The sequence below is a fragment of the Polistes dominula genome, unplaced genomic scaffold (genome assembly GCF_049000335.1).
Source record: "Polistes dominula isolate Pdom_NZ unplaced genomic scaffold, Pdom_raw_medaka contig_373, whole genome shotgun sequence".
Lineage (NCBI taxonomy): Eukaryota > Metazoa > Arthropoda > Insecta > Hymenoptera > Vespidae > Polistes > Polistes dominula.
Genome location: NW_028300899.1, coordinates 6,257,512 through 6,280,582, shown reverse-complemented (window position 1 = coordinate 6,280,582; position 23,071 = coordinate 6,257,512). Strand labels below are relative to the sequence as shown.

The 23,071-nt window shown below is 27.5% G+C and overlaps 1 protein-coding gene across 11 annotated transcripts in view; it reads left to right on the top strand.

Annotated features, from left to right (window-relative positions):
* Positions 1 to 23,071, top strand: part of LOC107064328 (uncharacterized) — an 85,496-nt gene that overhangs the window by 32,359 nt on the left and 30,066 nt on the right. For 4 of the 11 annotated variants that reach the window (XM_089177746.1, XM_015316949.2, XM_089177741.1 and 1 more), the window contains exon 1: positions 6,731 to 7,313. The exons of 4 other annotated variants lie outside the window; for them this stretch is intronic. In XM_089177746.1, the coding sequence (XP_089033872.1) occupies positions 7,039 to 7,313 (275 nt within the window). In that variant the 5' untranslated portion in view covers positions 6,731 to 7,038. Of the gene's footprint in view, positions 1 to 6,730; positions 7,314 to 23,071 lie in introns of those variants that run through there. 3 more of the 11 variants (XM_089177759.1, XM_089177747.1, XM_015316929.2) reach the window with 2 other exon arrangements.

Genomic DNA, 23,071 nt, shown 5'->3' with positions numbered 1-23,071 from the left:
TATATTTAGAAATACGCACAATGAACAACAAAATAAATATAAACGTGAACAAGGACGATGAAGATATCGTATTATTGTTTAAAAGTTTTACTTTTCATATATACTTAACAATAAGAATGATAATATTTTTTATTTTTAACCTATGTGTCAGAAAGATTTTATATTTAGTACATGAATAATAATTTTTAAAATCTTTTAATATTTGCATCTTAAAACATTTTTAAACTGTATGAAGAATAATTCAAATAATTTTTCAATTTATTTGTGTAATACGTGTGAATTAAAAAAATTATACAACCAACTACAGTTACTTTTTAAATTTATTTTTTAAATTTATAGTAAAACTATATAATAATAAATTTTATATAAAATTTGTTCATTTATTTATTAATTTGGAAAATATCCAAAATAATGTTGTAGGTAGGATTAAATGTTAATAATAATTTTTTTTCAATATATTTACTCAATGAAATTTTATCAAAAATTGTTCATAGATAATCCACAAGATTGTTAAAATTAAAAAGTATTGAATATTAAAAAAAATACTTTGTTTATAATAACATTTTGTAAAATTAAGTAGAATTAATCGTTTAAGTGTTTGAACTGTAAATTAATAATTGTCACTCAAACGATATTCATTTATAACAGATTTTATTGGAATATTTTATGATGCAAAACATTTATTGACCTTTTGTATTTAAAATATTCAGGTACTCGTAAATTTTGTGTTGTGACACCATAAAGATTTCTTTCATGAAACTGACATTAACCCTTAAAGTGCACACTTGGTAAAAGTTAGTTAAGGGGACACGTCAACAAAAAAATCGATTTTTTTTCGATTTTCTGAAAGAATATTATCTCAAAAATATTTCTTCAAATTTTGGTAAAGATCCGTCCATTATTTACGAAACTGTAGTAGTTTAAACGGAGCGCGCCGTAGCGCTCCAAGTAAGGGGTTACATGGGTTTCATCCGGGTAAAAACGGCGTATTTTCAAGATTTTTTTTTCATATAATATATGAAATATTTGATTCAAATTTTTTATTATCTTAAAGATACATATTTAATAAACATTTTCTGAAATTAAAAAAAAAAATATTAAAAACTCCGCCATTGTGACGTCATTCCCGGCGAGCCCTCGGAAAAAAGGTGCATTCGCGTTGACAGCAGAACTCCAAGCAGGATCATTTGAAGTGAAAAAAAAAATATTTGTTTTAGTTAAGGCTTCAAACTAGAAATTGGACGAAGGAAAACAAAAAGAAATGAAAATTGGATGTTTGACAGCGGTATTCAGTAAAAATTCTGCGGCATTTAAAAAAAAAAATAGTTGTAATTGAAAAAAAAATCCTTCGTCCAAATCCTTGTAAATTGTATCTCGAAGACTTGTTTAAAATTTCATCGAGATCGGTGAAGTAGCCTTCGAGAAATCTTGACAACCGACTTTGAAAACATGGTTTTGAGAAAAACACGTTTAAAGTTTTGAGTGATCCAGCAGGTAGCCTTGAGCGCGCAACTTTAAAAGGCTGTATCTCTGAAACTATTACTCGGATCAAGTTGAAATTTTCGGATAATATTCTAGAGATGTTGTAGATTTTAATAAGCAACAAAAAAATCGATTTTTTGAATCTGTGAAACCCATGTAACCCCGTAAGTGTCCAAAACTTTAAACATTAATTTCTCTTATTCGCGTTTTTAAAACGGTTGCCCTCGCTGCGTCCAGACCACTTATCCGATCCTTACCAAATTTTGTACAGTTATACTAGATACACGTATCTAGGGAATGAACGAAAGGATTTTTCGAAAAAATGCCAATTTTTTTTTTCTCAAAAACTCGGCGATTTTTCTACAAAAATGTCAATTTTTTCGTAAAAAGTCGACTATTTTAAAAAAAATTTAAAAATCAAAATTTCTTTTCGTTCATTCCTTGCGCCAACATCTCTACTAAAGGATAACACTCGGTTTTTACGTTTCTGACGAACCAATTTTTGCCAGTGAGGACAACCGAAAATCACCTTTTTTTTTTGGACTCCTAGAAAAGTGGCCACATACAACACAATTTACAATATTTTTACACAAAAAAAATTATCAATATGGTTCAGATATATAACTTACATATACCAAAAATTTTTATTGATATTAATAAAACTGGCTGCAAAAAAATTCACAAAAAAACCGCTTTTTTTTTGCACTCGAAGGTGACATGTCCCCTTAAAGTGCATTGTGGGTATTTGACACCCCAACGTGTTTAAACGCGTCTCCTGAAGCTGCTATTTAATATTTAGACCTCGCAATTTTTTTAAAAGTAGTTTGATACATCTTTTTTAAAATAGAATAGGTTTTATACCCATTTGAATTAACACTAGATGGCGACAAATAACCCATTTTTTCGAATTCAGTACCGTTTTCGAGAGATCAAAAATTTGTTGGGGTGTCAAACACCCCATGTGCACTTTAAGGGTTAAATCAGAATAAAATCATTTAAATTCAATCAATTTTAATAATACGATATATCATATATATGTATATATATATATGTGCTATTTACATGTGTTATTTAGGTTAAGGTTGCAAATCGTTTACCCTTTTAAGAAAAGATTACATATAAAAGATGTCATTAAAATTGATTACATTTATTAAATTCTAAATTTTGAATGATACGTGTAGAAAATTACATAGTGTACGATCTTAAAGTAAATTTTATTTGATATTAAATTAATTATTAGTTTTTGATTACGTAAAGTTTTGATAAACAATTTAAAGATAATTACAAGGTAATAAATATTTGCGAGAAAATTTACCCTTAGGTTAGTTAAAGCTCTTTGAATAAATATTTTCCAATACTTCATCTATGTAAGAAAAAAAGACAAAAAAACAGTAAAGTAATATTTAAACTCTTAACAGGAAACGTGTGTTGAATATTGATGTTGTAATCATAGGTGGTTATATCTGGTTAGTTTAAATGACGTAAAATGTGATTATTTTATACAATTGTTTTTCCTATTCTTTTCTTTTTTTTCTCTTTTTATTAACATAAAATGAAAATATTTTTCTTGTCTAACATTTATACATCGAATAAAGCAAGGAGACTACATAAGGAGCACGAACTCCATGTATACAAATGGGATAAAATAAGGGGGCGCCCGTGTTCTATTTGTACCAAAATGGAATAGGAATAAGGCGGCAGTTTAAAAAAAAACTATAATACGAAACCAAGGGTAATCATTTAGGTTGTTCAAGTATAAATAATTGAAATTAAATAAATAATTATTTAATAATCGTAAAAAATGAGTAAATAGCAATAATAATAATAATAATAATAATAATAAATTTAGATTAAATCCTAATCATTTAGAAAAAAAATAGTATTAAATGTAAATTTTATTGATAATAAAATTCAGTCAGATAAAAGTAATGGTTATTGTATTTTTTTCAATAATTATTTACAATACAAAGTTAAAAATATAAGTAAAATACTAATACTAATAGTCATGGAGACTACATAAGGAGCATGAACTGCTTACCTTTGATACTTTAAAAAACATAGGTTTTTTTTAAATTCAATTCCCGTCTTCGTATGAGATCAGTTGCACTCCCACTATTGCAATTTTTTAACTGTGCACACCCTGCCCATTTTTATATTTATAATTTTTTATTAATCCTATTTTTTATATTTTATTTTTGTTATTATTTTTTGTTTACATACAAGTATTAGGGTTAAGAACTGTTTGCTCACTTCACGTATCGGTACGTTACTAGGAACATTAGTGACATTAGTGGTGAATCAAGAAAACTTAAATATACGATTTGCGATAGATTTTTGGCAATTAGTACGTTTGAGTGCGTGCTCCTTATGTAGTCTCTATGGAATAAAGTTTTAAAATGTAGATCGTTGTTTAAAAGTGAACCTCTATTTTTTGTTATTTCAAACTTTTTCATTTCTACATGGATTAATTCTATGAAATAAATTTATAAATAATATTACAAATAAATACAAGTATTTCTCGTATGACGTAAAGATAGAACATTTCTTCTTTTCAATACAATATTATGAAATATTTTTTATAAAATGCAAAATATTTATAATGGTATGTAACTAGTAATAAAAAAAAGAAATATGTGAAAAAAAATGTAATAGGAATAAGAAAATTTCAAGAAGATGAAATATTCGAAAAGTATTTGAAAAACAAATTGTAATATAATTATAAATAATACAAACAACGAGATAAACTCTCTTAAATTCACAAAAAAAAGAAATAATAAAATATTTAAAAAAGAAATATAATAAATATAATTAATAAGACATCTAATAAAATATTGAAAATATTTTTAAAATAATTTTGTTATCTAATTTTATTTAATTAAATAAAGGTTAAAAAACCCTTTTAAAAATAAAACCATAAACATAATTACTTATAGTGATATATTTATAGTTATATTATAGTGGTTATTATATATTATATATAATTTATATGTATATTATAGTGGTTATTATATATACAGGGTGGGTCACCACATTTTACCATCTAGATTTACGTTATCATTATTACGCGTAGCAGACAATGTTTAACATGGAGTTGAATGGCTTTAAAAGGGGTTCATACTGATGGTACTTTTTTTTTAGGTGGACGTGTCAAGGACATATAAAGGTCATTAATGTTTTTTTAAATGAAATCATATATTTTTTATTGCATCATCAGATGCTCTTTCATATTATTTACAAAAAAGTATTACCCTATTTATGTAAAAAAATTATTACTTTAGGAGATATTTTAATTTTTATGTCTATTTACAAAAAAGGTTCAATGTGGACCATTTGCATCAGAACACTTTCTGAATCGAGAAATTTATGACTCATTAACGTTTCTTAATGTATCTGATGTTATTTTCTTGCATTCATTGACGATACGATCCCTCATATCGGCCATTGTAGTCGGAGGCTCAGCGTAAACTTTATTTTTTAAGTAACCCAATAAGAAAAAGTCGAGGGGCGTTAGATCTGGTGATCTAGCCGGAAAATGAATGGGCCCACCCCCGTCCTATCCAACCTTCATATGTCCTTGACACGTCCACCTAAAAAAAAAGTACCATCAGTATGAACCCCTTTTAAAGCCATTCAACTCCATGTTAAATATTGTCTGCTACGCGTAATAATGATAAATCTAGATGGTAAAATGTGGTGACCCACCCTGTATAATCTATCAAGACGATAGACGAAAATTTATAAACAATTTATCATCGGTTGCAAGTAAACTGCATTGAATGCAACATGCATGCATGCAAGAAAGTAAAGTAAAATAAAATAAAGTAAAGTAAAGTAAAGTAAAGTAAAGTAAAGTAAAGTAAAGTAAAGTAAAGTAAAGTATAAAGTAAATTTTCTCGATGTGAGAAACGTTTAAAATTCCGGTGTTATCGGTGTAGAGGAGTTCAATGAGGTGAGGTAGGGGGAGAGTGAGAGTGGGAGAAGGATAGGGATATATGCGCTACCGGTGCGGGGTCAGGCGTGTTTTGTTGTTATCTGTTTTCCCTCCATAAGTCTTCTTCAGAAGATCGCGGATAGGAATGGGGGGGGGTATACTCGTCAGTCGAGCCGAACGATACCGAGTACTGCCGAATCGGATAGCACCTAGTCGAATGCCGCCGCGACGGTATTGCTAGTAGTAGTGGGGGGGGGTATAGTACTAAGCCGGCGCGCCAGTCAATCGAAAGAGTGGGGGTAGTCGCGTAGCGGCAGTCAGCCTCGAGCTGCAACGCAGTGTGGGTGCGTTTCTTTCTCGTTCCGCTACGCTAACTTGCGATTCGTGAAATCGGCGGTGGCGGTGGTGGCGGCTAACCATTAAAAAGGCAACTAGCGAGTTTAAACGACGATACCAATCCAACCACTCTCCGTGTACGCCGCTGACCTTTGATATTTTTTCATCTATTATTTTATATCCCATATTGACAAATAATTATAATATATATACATACATAACATATATAGATTACCAATCACGCAACAATACTTTCGTTGCGTGAATAATTATTATATACTTTTTTCTTTTTCATTTTTTTTTGGTTAATATATTTAAACATGTAGAAAAAAGAAAGTTCTCTCTCTCTCTCTCTCTCTCTCTCTCTCTCTCTCTTTTCTCTTATGTCTTACCGCCGGTACGATTTTTCATTTGATAGCTTTGCAACACTGTGTCAAGGTCACTGATAAGCCGGACTTTGGCCTATTCGTGAACTCGGAGCATGAAAAAAGATATTTTGTTTTTAAACGTTCTTATTTCTTGTCATCGTCAACGTCATCGTCATCCTCTTTCTCTTCGTTTTCGTCGTAGTCGTCTTCTTCACTTCATAGTAGTCGCTACTTTTACTATCAATGTAAATAGAAGTTTGGTGCGTTGGGTTTCTTTATATATACGTTCTATATACTAACACTATCCTATATATATATATATATATACCTTTGAGAAGAATAACACGCAATTACTACGCATCTTAAAAGCGTTCTTTCTCTACTTCTCTTTCTCTATCGGGGGTCTGGTACACGGTGTCAAGGTCAACGATCTCTCGGAGTGAACGATCGGCAAACTCTTCAACGGACATAACGCGATCGACTACCACGACAACTTCTGTATGTGACTGTAGATAAAAATCAAATTGAATCAGCTGTACTATATAAAAAAAAAAACAGATAAAGAGAGAGAGGGGGGGAGGGACGGGGGAAGGGTTAAAGAGAAAGAAGTTTGCATGGACTTTGTTCTGATTTTTGTTACTAAGACGCAATCAAATTTAACTTAGGATCGTCGTTTTTGCTCGCAGTGTTTTATTTCCTGTTCCGGGCGTTTACACGAACATTTTTTTTTTTTTTTTTATAAAATATATAAACAGAAAGAAAGTTTATTATACGATTAAAAAATGAAAAAGACACGAGATAATAGTTCGAGAATAAATTTATTTGACTTTTCATCGTCATCGTCATCGTCATCGTCATCGTCGTGGCATGTAAAATTTATTTAAAAAAGTAAATAAAAATACGAGAACACGAAAGAACAAAATGTGGTCTCAACAACAGCAACAACAGCAACAACCTCATCATCGATATCAGCAGCAACAGCAACAGCAACAGCAGCAGCAGCAGCCACAGTTGCAGCAGTTGCAGATGCAACCACAGACTTGCATGAGAGGATTTGGTTTTGATCATCGTACACAGCAACCAAATGTTCATCTTGGTATCGTCGGTGCTAACGATACAACATCACAACATCATAAGCTTCAACAACTTCAACATCATTCGAGGGGATCAAATACTATGGATCTGCCGTTGTCAAGGTCAGACAACATTGTTTTTTACGATAGGTTTTTCTCTTCAAAAAGTATTTTGCGATGTATTTTAAAACGCACATAATTTATATTGCGTTTTATATACACATATATGTATATATATATATATATTTTTTTTTTGTTCTTTTTTTTTGTTTTTTATATTTTATTTTTCGTTCATTTTAGTAAAAAGTTTATCTTATATTAATGCAGTGTACACCGTATTATCTTGAAATTTGCCACGTTCCTTTAAAATGATCTTTTTAACAGATATATCGTTTGCATTATGTATTATTTGTGTGTTCAACACACACATACACAACACACAACACATTAAGGTAATGGATGATAAAAAGAAAAGTGATGAATGATCCGAATTTGTGTTTACGTCTTTTTTTATATTGTTTTTAAAATTTTATCTTTTTTTGTTTTTTGTTTTTTTTTTTACCAAAGCGTCTTCTTTTTTGGTATTCGCTTTTTTTTGGTTTGTTTTTCCATTTAGAAAAATACTTATTTTAATATTTTAATTATTTTTTTATTTTAATTAAAAAAATTTTTTTTTGCATAGAACAAACACAGCACAAATATAATATGTAGTTTTAAATGTTTCGTTTTTATTAACGATTATATTAAAAAAAAATAAAAAAATGTATGCAAGGAATTAGGTTTTTCATAGTTTTATGTATATTTTTTTTATTTTATAATACGAACTAAGAAAATATAATATGTAATATTATATATATATATATAATATAATATTATTAATTTAATTAATTTAATTATTTATAAAATACATAATATTATTAATTTAATATTTTATAATTAGATATATTATATTAAAAAATATATATTATAAGTTAATAATAATGTATATATATATTCTTCTCTTCTTCTTCTTTTTAATATATAGAAATTACGTATCACGTGGTTTGTCCGCAATGGACTCCTAAACTACTGAACTGATTTTAATAAAATTTTGCACACTGTGTGCAGTTTCATCCAACTTGAAAGATAGGATAGTTTATATCTCAATTTACAATCGCAATATTATTTTATTGCGAATTATATATATATATATATATATATATATATATATATATATATATATATATTGGATTGAAAAGAAAGTATCCGCAGAAATTTACTTTTATTTCAAATTTAAATTTACAAAGAATGAATAAACCGATTTAGGTCAAATATGCGCCGTTTTGTGCGATAACTTGTTGCCATTTTGAAGGTAATTTCATTATGCCTCTCTCATAGAAGCCCTCATCCCTATTGGCAAAAAAGTGAGATAACCAATTTTCACAAGCTTCTTTTGAGGGCAGCTTAGTACTGCCAAGAGCATTTTGCATGGACCGGAAAAGGTGGTAATCACTTGGTGCCAGGTCCAGACTATACGGCTGGTGCGATATAACCTCCCATCCAAGCTCCCTGAGTCTCTCCTGGGTCGTCAAAGATGTGTGCGGTCTAGCGTTGTCCTAATGGAACACAACACCCTTTCTATTCACCAATTCTGGCAGTTTCTGGTCAACCGCCTGCTTCAATCTGGTCAGTTGTTGACAGTATATGCCCTAATTGAGTGTTTGGCCATAGGGCAGCAGCTCATAGTAGATGATTCCCTTCCAATCCCACCAAACACACAGTAAAATCTTCTTGGCTGTCAATCCGGGCTTGGCCGCCGTTTGGGATGCTTCGTCGGTCTTCGTCCAGGATCTTTTACGCTTTACATTGTCGTATGTGATCCACTTTTTATCACCAGTCACTATCCGCTTCAGAAATGGGTCGATTTTATTGCGATTCAGCAGTGTATCGCATGCATTGATTCGATTAAAAAGGATTTTTTGCGTTAAGTCGTGTGGCACCCAAACATCCAGCTTTTTTTTGTATCCAGCTTTACTCAAATGGTTCAAAACGATTGTATGAGTGGTATTTAGTTCCTGGGCTATCGATCGAGTGCTCACATGACGATCTACCTCAATTAATTTCATGACTTTATCAACATTTTCGACGATTGGCCAACCAGAGCGTCGTGCATCTTTGACATCAAAATTTCGAGAACGGAATCGAGCAAACCATTCCTGTGTGCGACGATCACTTACAGCATCCTCACCGTAAACCGTACAAATTTTTCGGCATGTTTTTGCAGCGTTTTTGCCTTTTTTATAGTAATAAAGCATCACATAGCGTATTTCTTCGGAAATTTTACTCATTTTCAATTAAATATAACTTTTGACACGCACGACGAATTGCGAAAAACTGTCTTCATAGAGAATGTAGCTTGAAATGTCATCTTTCAAACGGCGTATAGTATAACCCGATACAAACCATACAAACCGAGATTTCGACGCTAGCACTATCTATTGGCAAATTCCGCGGATACTTTCCAATCCAATATATATATATATATATATATGTATGCATGAACGTGAATTATTTAATGAGATTATACTACTCAAGTGAAATAATGTTTTGATCATATTAGCAGCAGACGGACAGACAGACACGACAAGTGCATTATGAACATAATACAACGGTGTTTAATAAGAATAAAAATTTATCGGATTGTACGAAATAAGTTGTGTAAATTTCGTGGTGTTTCGTCATTAACATTAAAGGAACCTCGCGTCGGTGACTTTCTTGGGATAAATCAAGAATATATTAGCATAATTAATTATCGCGATTTTAATCAGTTGGATCGCGATCGAGTCAAACATTTTTATAAGGAATGAAATAATCGATCGTTCTCGAAGGTGAATTTTTTTTTCTTTTTTTTTTCGTAACAACTATTTTATATTTTCTTAAATCTTCTTTTTCTTCTTCCTCTTCTTCATCTTTTCGTAACAACTATTTATATATTACACATTAGATTATTATTATATATTATTTATGCATTAAATATTAAAATATATGTATAATACTAATAATTAATAATTAATTAATTAGATTTTACATTTAATAACTACTCTAATTAGTTAAATATATATAAAACTTATACTTGATAACTAATTAATTAATTAAATTATATATATTAGGTCATTAAATATGAAATGTCTGATTTCGAGGTGTAAATAATCTGAGTAATCAGACATTTCATAGTTAATAACGTAATAATATTAATAATTAATAGCTAATAATTAATTAAAAAATAATTATTTAAATATATTTTATATATACTATATGGCATCTTATATAATATACCTTTCTTAAAATACTATATACTATATATATATATATATACTATGTTAAAGTATTTTTCTTCTTTCTTGTTTTTTTATTTTTTTTTTTATTTTTTTTCTAAATTTAAATAAATCTTTTATAATGTACACCATATATATATAATAATAATTAAATATTCCAAAGCTATTTGTTAGAAATAATCAAAACTGTTTGATTATGTTTTTATTTTTATTTTTGTTTTTTTTTTTTATTTTAAAATAATTAATCGTAGTGATAAGAATGGTGAAGAAGAAGAAGGTGGAAAGTAAAATTATGTTAACCTTAGTGGGAAAAATTGTTAAAAACAAAGAATTTGTTTTTTTTTTATCATGGTCTACGTTATTTATTATAATAATAATTATTATAATTATTATTAGTCTTTTCATTTCTTTTCTTTTTTTTTATATGTTAACTTTTTTTTTCGCGACGATTATTATCAAGGATATGCATATATATCCTTGATGACGAAAAAATGTTACACTCGATCCACGAGTACTCGATGACCTTGTTCACTTTTTTTTTTACGATTCAGGTTGTCAGAACCATCAAAAACTTGGCTGTATAATAACGTAGATTTTTTTTCTTTATTTTTTTCAGTTTCTTTTTTTTGGATATATATATATATATATGATTTATTTTACTATAGATTATTTGGTTACTGGTTTCTCTTTTTTTCACCTGTCTTATAAATCAATAATTTATTATTATTATTATTATTATTATTAATATTATTAAAATTATTTCGTAATAATTATTATACCGTTGAGAAAGTAATATTAAAATGTAAAAGGAAAGTAAAATGAAAAAAAAACGAATAAGAAGTAGAAAAATGAGAATACGAAATGAAATGATTAAAAATGAATAAGAAATGAATAATGATAATGTTACAGGAATTATTTATTTTATTTTTTTTCTCTTTCTATTTCGTTCGAAAAGGTTGAAGTAAGAAGAAAAAAAGAAGAAGAAAAGAAACAATTTTATCTACATTTGTAGATAACAAAGCTTCATCATTTTAATTCTGTTTTGAATTTATTTAACTTAAATCGTGAAAATCCAACGTAGAAGAAAATTTCTTATAAGCACTGATGATAATAATGTTTGATTGTAGTAGTAGTAGTTGTCCGTACCATTTCTTTTTTATAGAATAAGAAGAAGTAGCATGTTTTATGCGTGATCACGAAATAAAGGGATTAAGTTTAAAACCCATTTGTAAAATTGTCAAAGATGTTGTGTTAAAAACAAGAAGCTTCACTTTTTGTTGTTTTCTCTATTAACCCTTTGAGTACTGTGAATTATTTAAAGATTTTTATACATACATATATATATGTATATATATATAACGGATTTAATTTGTTACTACAATATATAAAATAATATGCAAAAGTAGTACATTTTATTTGGAATATATTTATATTGATGATATAAATTACATTTCCATTAAAAAATATAAATAAATATATAAATGAAACACAAGATAAAAATATTTATATTATTTATATATTTTATATATCTTATATTAATATATATATAAATTACGTGTCACGTTGTTTGTCCGCAATGGACTTCTAAACTACTGAACCGATTTTAATAAAATTTTGCACACTGTGTGCAGTTTCATCCAACTTGAAAGATTTATAATCACAATATTATTTTTTTGCCAATTATTTGTTTATTAACAAAGAGACTGACTTGTTTTGTTTTTTTGTATTTGTTTTATTTCATTATTATTTGAAGAAGAGAAATTAGGCCAAATCTATCAATCCTCAATGATCTGAAATTGAGTATGTAATTTAAGTGTTTGTAGATTTTAATTGAAACAATAAAACTTGTATTACTTCTTTTTTTATTATTTAAGATTTCTTCTTCTTCTTTTTCTTACTTCAAGATTTGTTTTTATTGTAATTAATTTTATTTTTGTTTTTTTGTTATTAAATCAATCATACAATTGACAATCATGTAATAGGAGGAGTAAAGTATCATTTGATAATTTTAATAGTTGCATTTAATACACAGTTGCTTAAATTCTTTTACGAGAATTAATCTTTGGTTTTTGTAAAATAAAATAAAAATTATATATTAAAATAACAAAATATGATTTAAATCTCATATAATACAATGTAAATATATTACAATCATCTAATGGGAGGGATTAAAGTCTGATTTGACAATTTTAATAGTTGCATTTAATACACAGTTGCAATCATTACGCTGTAAGAGTTTCTGTTCAAATTTTTCGCATGACTTTGTTCGGATGAAATTACAAGATTCAACTTGTAATCGTCCATCAAGGTTTTTCCGTCATTATTATTACGTGCTCGTGTTATTATCTCCTTGGAATGCTTTCAATATTATTCTACAACTTGCTATGAGCATAATTTATCGTGCATAACATTATTTATGCTTTAATGCATTTAATTCACTTAAATTATTGGAACGAAATGTAACACATAAGTGTTAATACAATTTTAGTACATTATATTTTACATATAAGTGTAATACATACGTAGTATATTTTACGAGCTCAAATTTAACCCTTTGCACTCCGCTGTTTCATCGTATGAGACATCGTGATTCTAGCCTATCACTCCGATGTCTCCAACGTATGAGACTTTAAAGTTTATTAGTGATTACGAGGAATTAAGTTATTTCAGCACAACTTTTTGAGACATGCATGTTTCTCTGATGTTTTCTCTTAAAATAGCACAAGACATCGAATCAAAATATAGTAAAATAACAAAGATATATAAAAAAAATGTCAGCGGGTTGTGCGTTCTAAAAGAATGCGAGACGCGTGCTCACTACGGTCCGAGAACGTTTTTGGCGAAACTTGAGAAGAGTGATAAGAAGAATTTGTAGAAGAAAGGTTTTTATAGGAGCATATCTCGCATTTTATAATGAGATTTATAATGCATAAAGAAATGTTATCAAATAGTGTCACATTTCAAATACAATATATTATTATAAATTGATTATAAATTGAGATATAAACTATCCTATCTTTCAAGTTGGATAAAACTGCACACAGTGTGCAAAATTTTATTAAAATCGGTTCAGTTGTTTATGAGTGCATTGCGGAAAAACAATTTGACACGTAATTTATATATATTAAGAAGATAATCGAGGGTCTGTAAATGTGCCGTTTCTGCCGCGAAGTCGCGCTGAGTTGCTGCTACCCAGCGTCGAAAGTTGTGTGGAGTGCAAAAGGTTAAATTGACATTTTTATTTAAACTTTGTTGCAAAATTCATAGATAAAGAACGTATTATATTAATAATAAAAAAATAAAAATAGTACGAGACTGATATTGTAATTTCTTAGAATAAATGTGTTTTTATCTGTCTGTCTGCCTGTCTTTCATAAAGATTGTTATCACTCGATTAAATTTGAAAAAATCTTTTGCACAATTCTATTCGCGTAAATAACTATGTAAATTTTTTAACGACAATTATGGTGGTAAACCTGATTCAATCGTGTGAGTTATATAATTAATTTGAAAAGAAAAAAAGAATGAAAACAAGAAAAGATGGATTGACTCGTTAATTGCAGTCAAACCTTTTATTAGTTACACATTGACGGGTAATTAAGTAGAAATACGTAAACGATATGAACACTAACACACATACAACATACACGTTTATTTTTCAGATACGTAAATTCCAATCTAATCAGCATTTGTTACTACGTGTTCATTTTATACAGTTGACGATTGTAGGATAAGAAAATAAAATAAAAGATGAACTAAATATAATAAAATGAAATTAAATTAGAAAAAAGGGTAGAGGAAAAAGGAATATGTTCAAAAGAAATTTAATTTTTGTTTCTTACTTTTTTCGTTATGAGATTCATCTTCAAGGATAATAGAAAACTAAAGAACAAGAAGAAGAATTAATTATTTCGAAACCATTACTAACTTCTGTCTTTTTTTCACCAATTAAACAACTAACCAATCAATCCACCCCACCCACTCGATTTTTTCTTTTTTTTCTTTCTTGTTTCTTAACGATTATATTTTTTCTTTTTAGTTTCTTTTTTTTTATACTTTGCTCTTTATTTCTATTTTTTTTTTTTTCATTTTTTTTATTATTATTTTTTTATTCGTCCTCGGATACCAAAGATGAAAAAAATGCATCCTACGTGTGTAAACATTGGATAAACAAAATTTGTTATATGGCATTCGAAAAAAAATTTCTTTTTATTTTTTTGAGTCACCAAAAAAAAAGAAATAAAATAAAACCCCAAGAAAAAGGTTGTTTTGTACAAAGTATTCAAATTTATGTATCACCGTATATAAAATGAATATTTGTGGAATTTTTTTTTCTTTTGTGTTTTGCATTTAACATTCGAGAAAATTATTTTTTTTTTGAGTCACAAAAAAAATAAAATCCCAAGTAAAAAGGTTGTTTTGTACAAAATATTCAAATTTATTTAACACCATATATAAAACAAAAATATTTTTGGAATTAGATTTCTCTTTCTTTTGGCACCACCCACCCACCCTCATTTTGATTAAATGAAAATTTTATTTCGAAGATAATCTCTTCCCCCACTCCTTCCCCATTACCTAAGTCATCGAGTTAGTTCTCAAAAGTAAGAAAGAGAAAGAAAGAAAGAGAGATAGAGATAGAAGAAGAAAAAAAAAAGAAAAAAGGGGTGTGGGATAATAATTTATCATAGTGTAGAATAACCTCGAAAAGTAGACGATTAAAAAATGCATACGCGGTTTTGTCTGTCTGTCGATTTGATGGTAAGAGGGAAGAGGGGAAAAATCCCCCTTCTTCTGCTCGAGATACAAAATGCTTACGTCTAAAGATTACAATATTTCAAATGACGTATCAGGCTGCTACTCGCATTCTTATATTTCGTAACTCAAGCTATAAACGAGATGGTAAGGTTAGTTAATTAGCAACTGGCAAAAATTTTCCATTCCTATCTTCATTTCATTCTTTCTCACTCTCTCTTCTTCTTCTTCTTATTTATTTTATTTTTTTTATTTTAATATTTTTTTTTCCTCTTTCGTGCGTTATTTGATATAAATTTTATACGGGATATGAGATTTGAGTAGTGGGGGAACAAGAAAAAAATAGTAGTGGGGTAACTGGAAAAGAATTGTGGTAGGGGAACGACAAAAGAGAATAGAACAGCAAATAAAAATTAAAATAAAGAAAGAAAAAGAATTTAGAAAAAAAAAAGATAAAAGATTGAAGTTCATAATAAAAAAAGGTATTTTTTTTTTTAAGATAGGCGGGTGAGAATATTGTCGGTGGTGCAACAGGTTTGATTCCAACGGTCCTACCTCAATTTTCTCGTCCTACCGCAACACTCGCTTCGTTCGCGGATAACAACCTTTCTCACTTTGGAAACTTTGTCCTAAATAAATTCCCCCACTCTTCTCACCCCTTCCTCATTCATATATCTATAGAAAAAAAACAATTGGAAAATTTGTGTGTGTCTGGTATGTTAAAACATTTCATTGATATAAATGGTCGAGTTAAATCAAACGTAACGAAAACCAAGTTGGTTTCTTGATTTATATTGTAAGGAATATTTATTTATAATTATTTAAATGTGTATATTAGTATGAAAAAATGTTTCGTGCATTTTTTAATTAAGATTTACAAAGAAAAAATTTTATAAATAAAAGAAAATAACTAATTATAAAATTTCAGTGTAATATTTCAACACAATGAATGCAAGTACTTTTGATTTACACTAATATAAATAAATCAACTGTTAGGTTGAATAACTTATATTATTTTTTTATTAATTAAATATTTTTTAATACTTACAAAATATATTTTTAAAAAAGTCTAACACTAATAATAAGAAGAAGAATCGTAGAATACTTTTATGGTATTTTGATTCAACTCAATGTATAAATCAGCTGTTAGGTAATAACTTTATTATTTTTTAATTAATATATATAAAATAATTTTTAATACTAAATTATATCTTTATTATTATAAAATAATTTTCAATACTTAATTATATCTTTATTATTATAAAATAATTTTCACAATATTAACTAAATATATTTTTAAAACAAATCTAACGCGAATAAAATAATAATAAAAAGAATCGTAGAATACTTTAATGGTTTCTAACCTAAAATATGATTGTTTCAAATCACGAAAAATATTTTATTTCTTAAAAAATTACTTAAAAAAAGAAATGGGGGAATAAAATAAGTTTAGGTAGACACATAATTTATTATTATACACTTATTTAACATTCACATTTTTATGTCATATTAGATGTACTCTCATATTTTGCAAAACTAACGATAAGTGGTGGTGATAATGGCGGTAGTGGTGATGGGAGTGAGTGGAACAAATTCGTGGAAAGCAAGCAGCAGATTATTTATTTGCCTTAACAACGAGAATTAGTTATAGTATAGTCGTTAAAAACTTCCTTCCCTTAAAGTATATTACCAAAAGGTAGGAGTTTCGGCAGTAACTACCCCTTTTTCGTAAAACAAGAAAAAAACGAAAAAAAGCATAAAACTCAGTTGGGTGCATGTTGCGTGCAACGCATTATGCAAGTTAAATTGACTGAACAGAGGAAATAAAGGGGTGATGATGGTAGTGGGGTAAGGTGGGGTCTGGTGTGTCTACCAGACATGAGATAAAAGAAACAATATTTTTTTTTTTTTTTAGTACAATCTATGCAAACAGAAATAAATACATATCCATTTTTAATATTTATTTTTATTTATTTAAAAAACAAATATTTTTCTTTATTCTCAGAAAATGAATAAATCGTAGAAAGAGAAGTGTATAAAAGGGGTGTGTGGGGGGATGGAAATCAATCGGTTGTAATATCATAGATAATTTCCTACATAAATAAAATAAAATAAAATAAAATCATCGGAAAAATGTAGAATATTAATTAATATTCTTTTACTTTGTTATTATACTTCTCAAGTACATTTCATATTTTTTTTTATTTCTTTTTTTATTTGTAACAGGAAATGCAATTTTATTCGATAACGATTAAATTTTTGTTGATTAATTTTGTATCCATGGTAACTAATGATTAACTACTAACTACTTGATAATAAAATATATGCATTTTTCTTTTTTTTTTTTTACAGTAATCTATAATAATAGAAATAGTATATAAAATAATAATAATAATAATCGTGTGTATAATTAAGTTTTTGTTGATTAATTTTGTATTTATGGTAACCAATGATTAACTACTAACTACTTGATAATAAAATATATACATTTTTTTTTTACAGTAATCTATAATAATAGAGATTGTATATAAAATATATTTGCGTGTATAACTGTAATAAAAATTTATTGTTGTTCTTATTAGATTATTATTTATTATTTAGATTATTATCGGTCTGTGTTAGAATAACAGCTGTTAGTTCTAGGGAAGGATACTAGTTTGTTATTGGTCCCCGGAGTGGGGGTGGGTCCAAGGGTAGGTGGGTCCCAGTCACCACGACACAGTGCGTCCTGTGGTTAAAGATAGAAGGACCACCTTTTTATCTTAGATATGGACAGAAGTTAGCTGCGAATGAATTGAATAAGCAGTCGTGAACAGCCAATTGAAATTGGGCCTTCCTTTTCGGGGGTTGGGCCCTTCTGTTCAGGGGTTGGGCGTAGATCTGATTAATCCTCACCGTAAAACGATTTTCATTTAATTCTGTTGCAAAAAATGTTACGAGTTTTAATTATAAGAAACAATTATTAACAATAACAACAATTATTGTAACTAAACAATTAACTAACAATTTTAATTGTTTTTTTTTATCGTTAAAAATTTTTATTATTAACTAAAAGGGTAAATTTTTAGAGTTTGTAGGAAACTGGAGTCATACTCGATTTTCGGTAGACCATGATCAACGTGTTAAACACGGCACGTGACTCTGAGACTTAAAAAAAAAAGTAAAGAAAAAATATAGTCAAACGTTGTATACTTTTTTTGTGTTTTTCTTTTTTGTACGAGGATCACAAAAAGGGTTCAGTTCGAACGTAAAATCGTTAAAATTCATAATCTACGCTCGACGGCCCGCACAAATTGAGAGCTAATGGGCCCTTCTTCTTCGGTTCGCTGAAGTTAATTAGAAAAGAGAAAGAGAGAGAGATAAAGAAAATGAGAGACAAAGAGCAAACGTGTCCACTTGTTAGAAATAATCTATGTACAAAGTTAAACTCATGTTCAATAACTTACTTGTTATTATTATTATTATTATCATATAATACTGTTTAAAAAAATTATTCATTGATATTTTAATTATTACATTTTAAATAACGTCATCATCGATTTTAAATGTATAATATTGCATTCTTACAATTAATTACAATTGCATACTTAAACATGAAACCCTACACCTTCTATTACGTACGGTCAAATGATGGTAATTTGTATTAATAAAAAAAAATAAAAATATGAAATAAAAATGCATAAAATATAATATAATAAATCATTTATTTCTAAATGAATGTAAAAAAAAAATATTTTAATCCAATATTCGATTAGTTAAAGTATCGTTTTTTTTTATTAAATAAAATAAAAAAATAAAAAAAAAAACGATATTTCAATACAATACGTTTCAAGGAATGTAAAAATTTTAAATTAAATTTACCGGTTAAATAGATTCTTGCAACACAATTTATTGTATAATACTACTTCTTATATTTAATATATAAAGATAATATAAAAATAATTGCAAATATAGGGGCGGCGGGCATCGTATAATTTTCGATTAAAAAATAAGAAAAAAAAAATAAAAATAAAAAAAAATTGTAAAATCTGTGAAAATAATCTGCAAAATTATTTCAAACGTATTTGAAATGAATATAATATTGTTATAATATGTGTTATAATTGTTATAATATTGTTATAAAATGATATATATATATATATATATATATATATATATATATATATATATATATATATATATATATATATTATCACAATTATTATTAATTTCTCGTCTCATGATTCAGTTAAATGAAAAGTAGCTTATTAGTTTATTCTTTATATTATTTTTTATTTTATTAATTTTTTTCTTAAAATGACGCGGAAACGTTATAAACATATCTCATAACGCGCCGCGCGCAATAATATCGTTATCAAATACGTGATATCATCTGAAAAGTATATAGTAAGGATTATATTGTACCAGGAGGACAAATGATACCTCATGAACGAGAAACGATCTTTGATATCGAAGGCGTGTCCTCGAGTATCCTTTTTCCTTTCTCTTTTTTTTCTTTTTTTATCTTTTTTTTTTTCTTCATTTCCGGCATTTAATATTATGCAAATTATATTTTTTTTTATCAATCTAAATGTGCCCAAATATATATATTATATTTTTTATATACTGGGATCTCTGGCAGGGGCGTGGTGTAGCAATTCGACCTATGTACTCTAATTTTGAATTTAGCCACCAGATAGCGTATTCAAGTGCTAGAGATCCCCCACGTGGCATAGCAATTCGACCTATATACTCTACCTTTGAATTTAGCCACCAGATAGCGTATTCAAATGTTAGAGATCCCAATGCCTTATATATAGTATTTTTTATATATATTTATTTTTCTATATAGTATTTGTTATATATAGTATTTTATATATTATATATATATATATATATTATATATATTATAATATTATAATATTTATATATATAATTATATATATTATATATATTATATACTAATTATTTAATTATAAAATGTCTAATATTAATTTTAATATATTGTTTTTTGTTTTATTACAGATATTAATTAAATTTTACGTGGGTGAGTGGGTGGTAGTGCATATTATTATATTTTACATTTTATCTTTATTATTATAAATTACTGTAAAAAACAAAAAAAAAACAATATATTAAAATTAATATTGGACATATTTTATAATCAAATAATTAGTAATTAATCATTGTTACCATGGATACCGAATTAATCAATGTAAACGTGTCCAAATATATATATATAATATCTTTTTCTTTAACAACAAATCGTTAAATTTTTTTAATTAATTGCATTCGAAAATAAAAGGATTATATTTCATCCTCTGTGTTGTTTTAATTCTCGTATAAGGTTTTTTTATTTTATTTTATCTTTATTTTTATTTTTATTTACAGATCGATTGAACGAAATAAAATGAGAGTACGCGTGCACATAATAATTTACATGTGTTGTGTGTTACATCTGCATTTATATGTGTACGTCTACATGTATATACATAAATACACGTTCATTGTTTAATCTTATATTGTATAATCATAATTAAAGCATCGTCGAGAGATAAAAGTTTAATACAAAGGAAACATGCAATTTATTGGTGAAGGTTAGGGGTGGGGGTGGTCAAGAAGAAGGGCAAGGATTGATGAGAGGGGGTGGGGGTGGTCAATGACCCAAGTTGCCAAGCCTTTCCGCCATTTCACATCGATCGTGTGTTCGATGCACTCGATTTAATCTTTTTGTTTAACATTTATTGATTTATTTAATAAATAAACAATTAAATAAAAATTGTTAATTCGTTTGTTATTTTTTCTTATTTATTTTTCATTTTTTTTGTATTCGGTGTTACAGTTATTAGAGGAAAACTTTTTCTTTTTTTTTTTGTCATTTGACGTAAATCAATAACAAATTATCGTTAGTTAATGAAGAATAAAAAAAATAAAAAAAAAGGTTGATTAAAATTTAACATGTAATGACGTACGAGAAGTTGACAAACACGTTTGATGGTTTAGCAACAAATGAACATTTATAAATTTGTTTAAACGATAATAGTTTTATCGGTTATTTACAACACCAACAAAACCAAAAAAAAAAAAACAAAAAAACAGCAACGCTTTTGCGTCTATATTTTATTCGGTCATGAAGAATTTCAAATGACGTAAGGTATTCTATATGTTGGTTTTTTGTTGTTGTCATTAGATATCGGTTAATATTAGAACTAATGACATTAAATGTTTATATTTATTTCTAATTGATCAATCCATTGATTGATTAATATATATATTAGGGTGGGTAAAAATGACTTTTTTTTTTTTTTTTTCAAGTGCCACGGAAAAATGGGTTGCTATACACCTTAAAACAATTCTCACCAAATATGAGCTCTTAATTTTAATAGGAAGATCCTCCGCATTGCAGTTTTTTATTTTTTTTTCAGTCCAATAGATTAAAATTCATACCTCATTATTTATTGATTGTACAGAAAATTGTTCTCGACGAATTTTGTAGGAAATTTAATGCTCTACAAAAAAGGTATCTTATATTTTTTCCGTAAACCTCACCATTTGAATGATATAGAAGATTTAAATTTGATGATTTTTAGACAAATTTCATTTTTGTTTATGAAATTTATAACTCGACAATAAATGACATATATATATATATATATATATATATATATATATATATATATATATATATATATATAATGATAGGAAGAGTGTGCTAAGAAAAATATTAAATAAAATTGATATTTTAAATATTTATTTTGTTTTTCAATAAATTTAAATTTACACATTTATTATTATTAAATTTAACAAAAATTTTTCATTCAATATTTTGTATATATTTCATAATTGTAATTATACTTTTGTAATGATAGAAGAAAGGATGCTAAGAAAAATGTTTTAAAAAAATTGATATTTTAAATAAATTAAACATAAAATGAAAAACTTTTTAATTAAATAATTTAAAATATTTAAAATACATTTTATAATTATTAAAAAAAAAATAATGTCAGATAAAATTGAACTTAAACAAAAAAAACATCGAAATTATTTTTATTTAACAAGACTCGTCGTCGTCGTCGTCGTCGTCGTCGTCGTCGTCGTCGTCGTCGTCGTCGTCGTCGTCGTCGTCGTCGTTGTCGTCTTTGAGCGATCGATCGATGTATCGATACATATATCGATTCAGGCCTCTTATTGTAAATGACTTCTTACGAGCAATCGCGTATAAACGAGTGCAATTGATTAAATAACGTATCGAATGGCAAACTCGTTAATAGTTTCTTGGCCTCAGTCAAACAGCTGTCCACACTATTGCCACACTTGTGGCCTTCGGGGATAAAATTATAAACCAAAGTATCCTACCTGTCTTCAGGTACACGTCAACTAAGGTAAAACAAGAAGAACAAGATGATGAACCACAAGAAGAAAAAAGAAAGGTAATAAAGTAAAATAATATGACTTCCTTGAAAAAAAAAAGAATATAAACAAGTTTGTCATATTTTCAAAATAAATACACACACACACACACACACACACACACATATACATATTATCTACTTATTTCGTAAAAATGAATAATTTGTTATTCAGTAGTTAGATTAAAAATGATAGAAATGCAACTATTGATTATGACAATGATAAGGAAGATGACAATGATTGTCATTTATTATTTATCCTGTATAGAATGATTAATTGGATGAGATATAAAAAAAAACAAATGTGTATATCAATGAAGTAATAATTAATGTATTAGTTTCTTATATGGATGGTAGAGGTAAGGACATAAGGACATAACATCTCTGTATATGAAAAGTGTCCATCGAAATGCATTCAATTAGA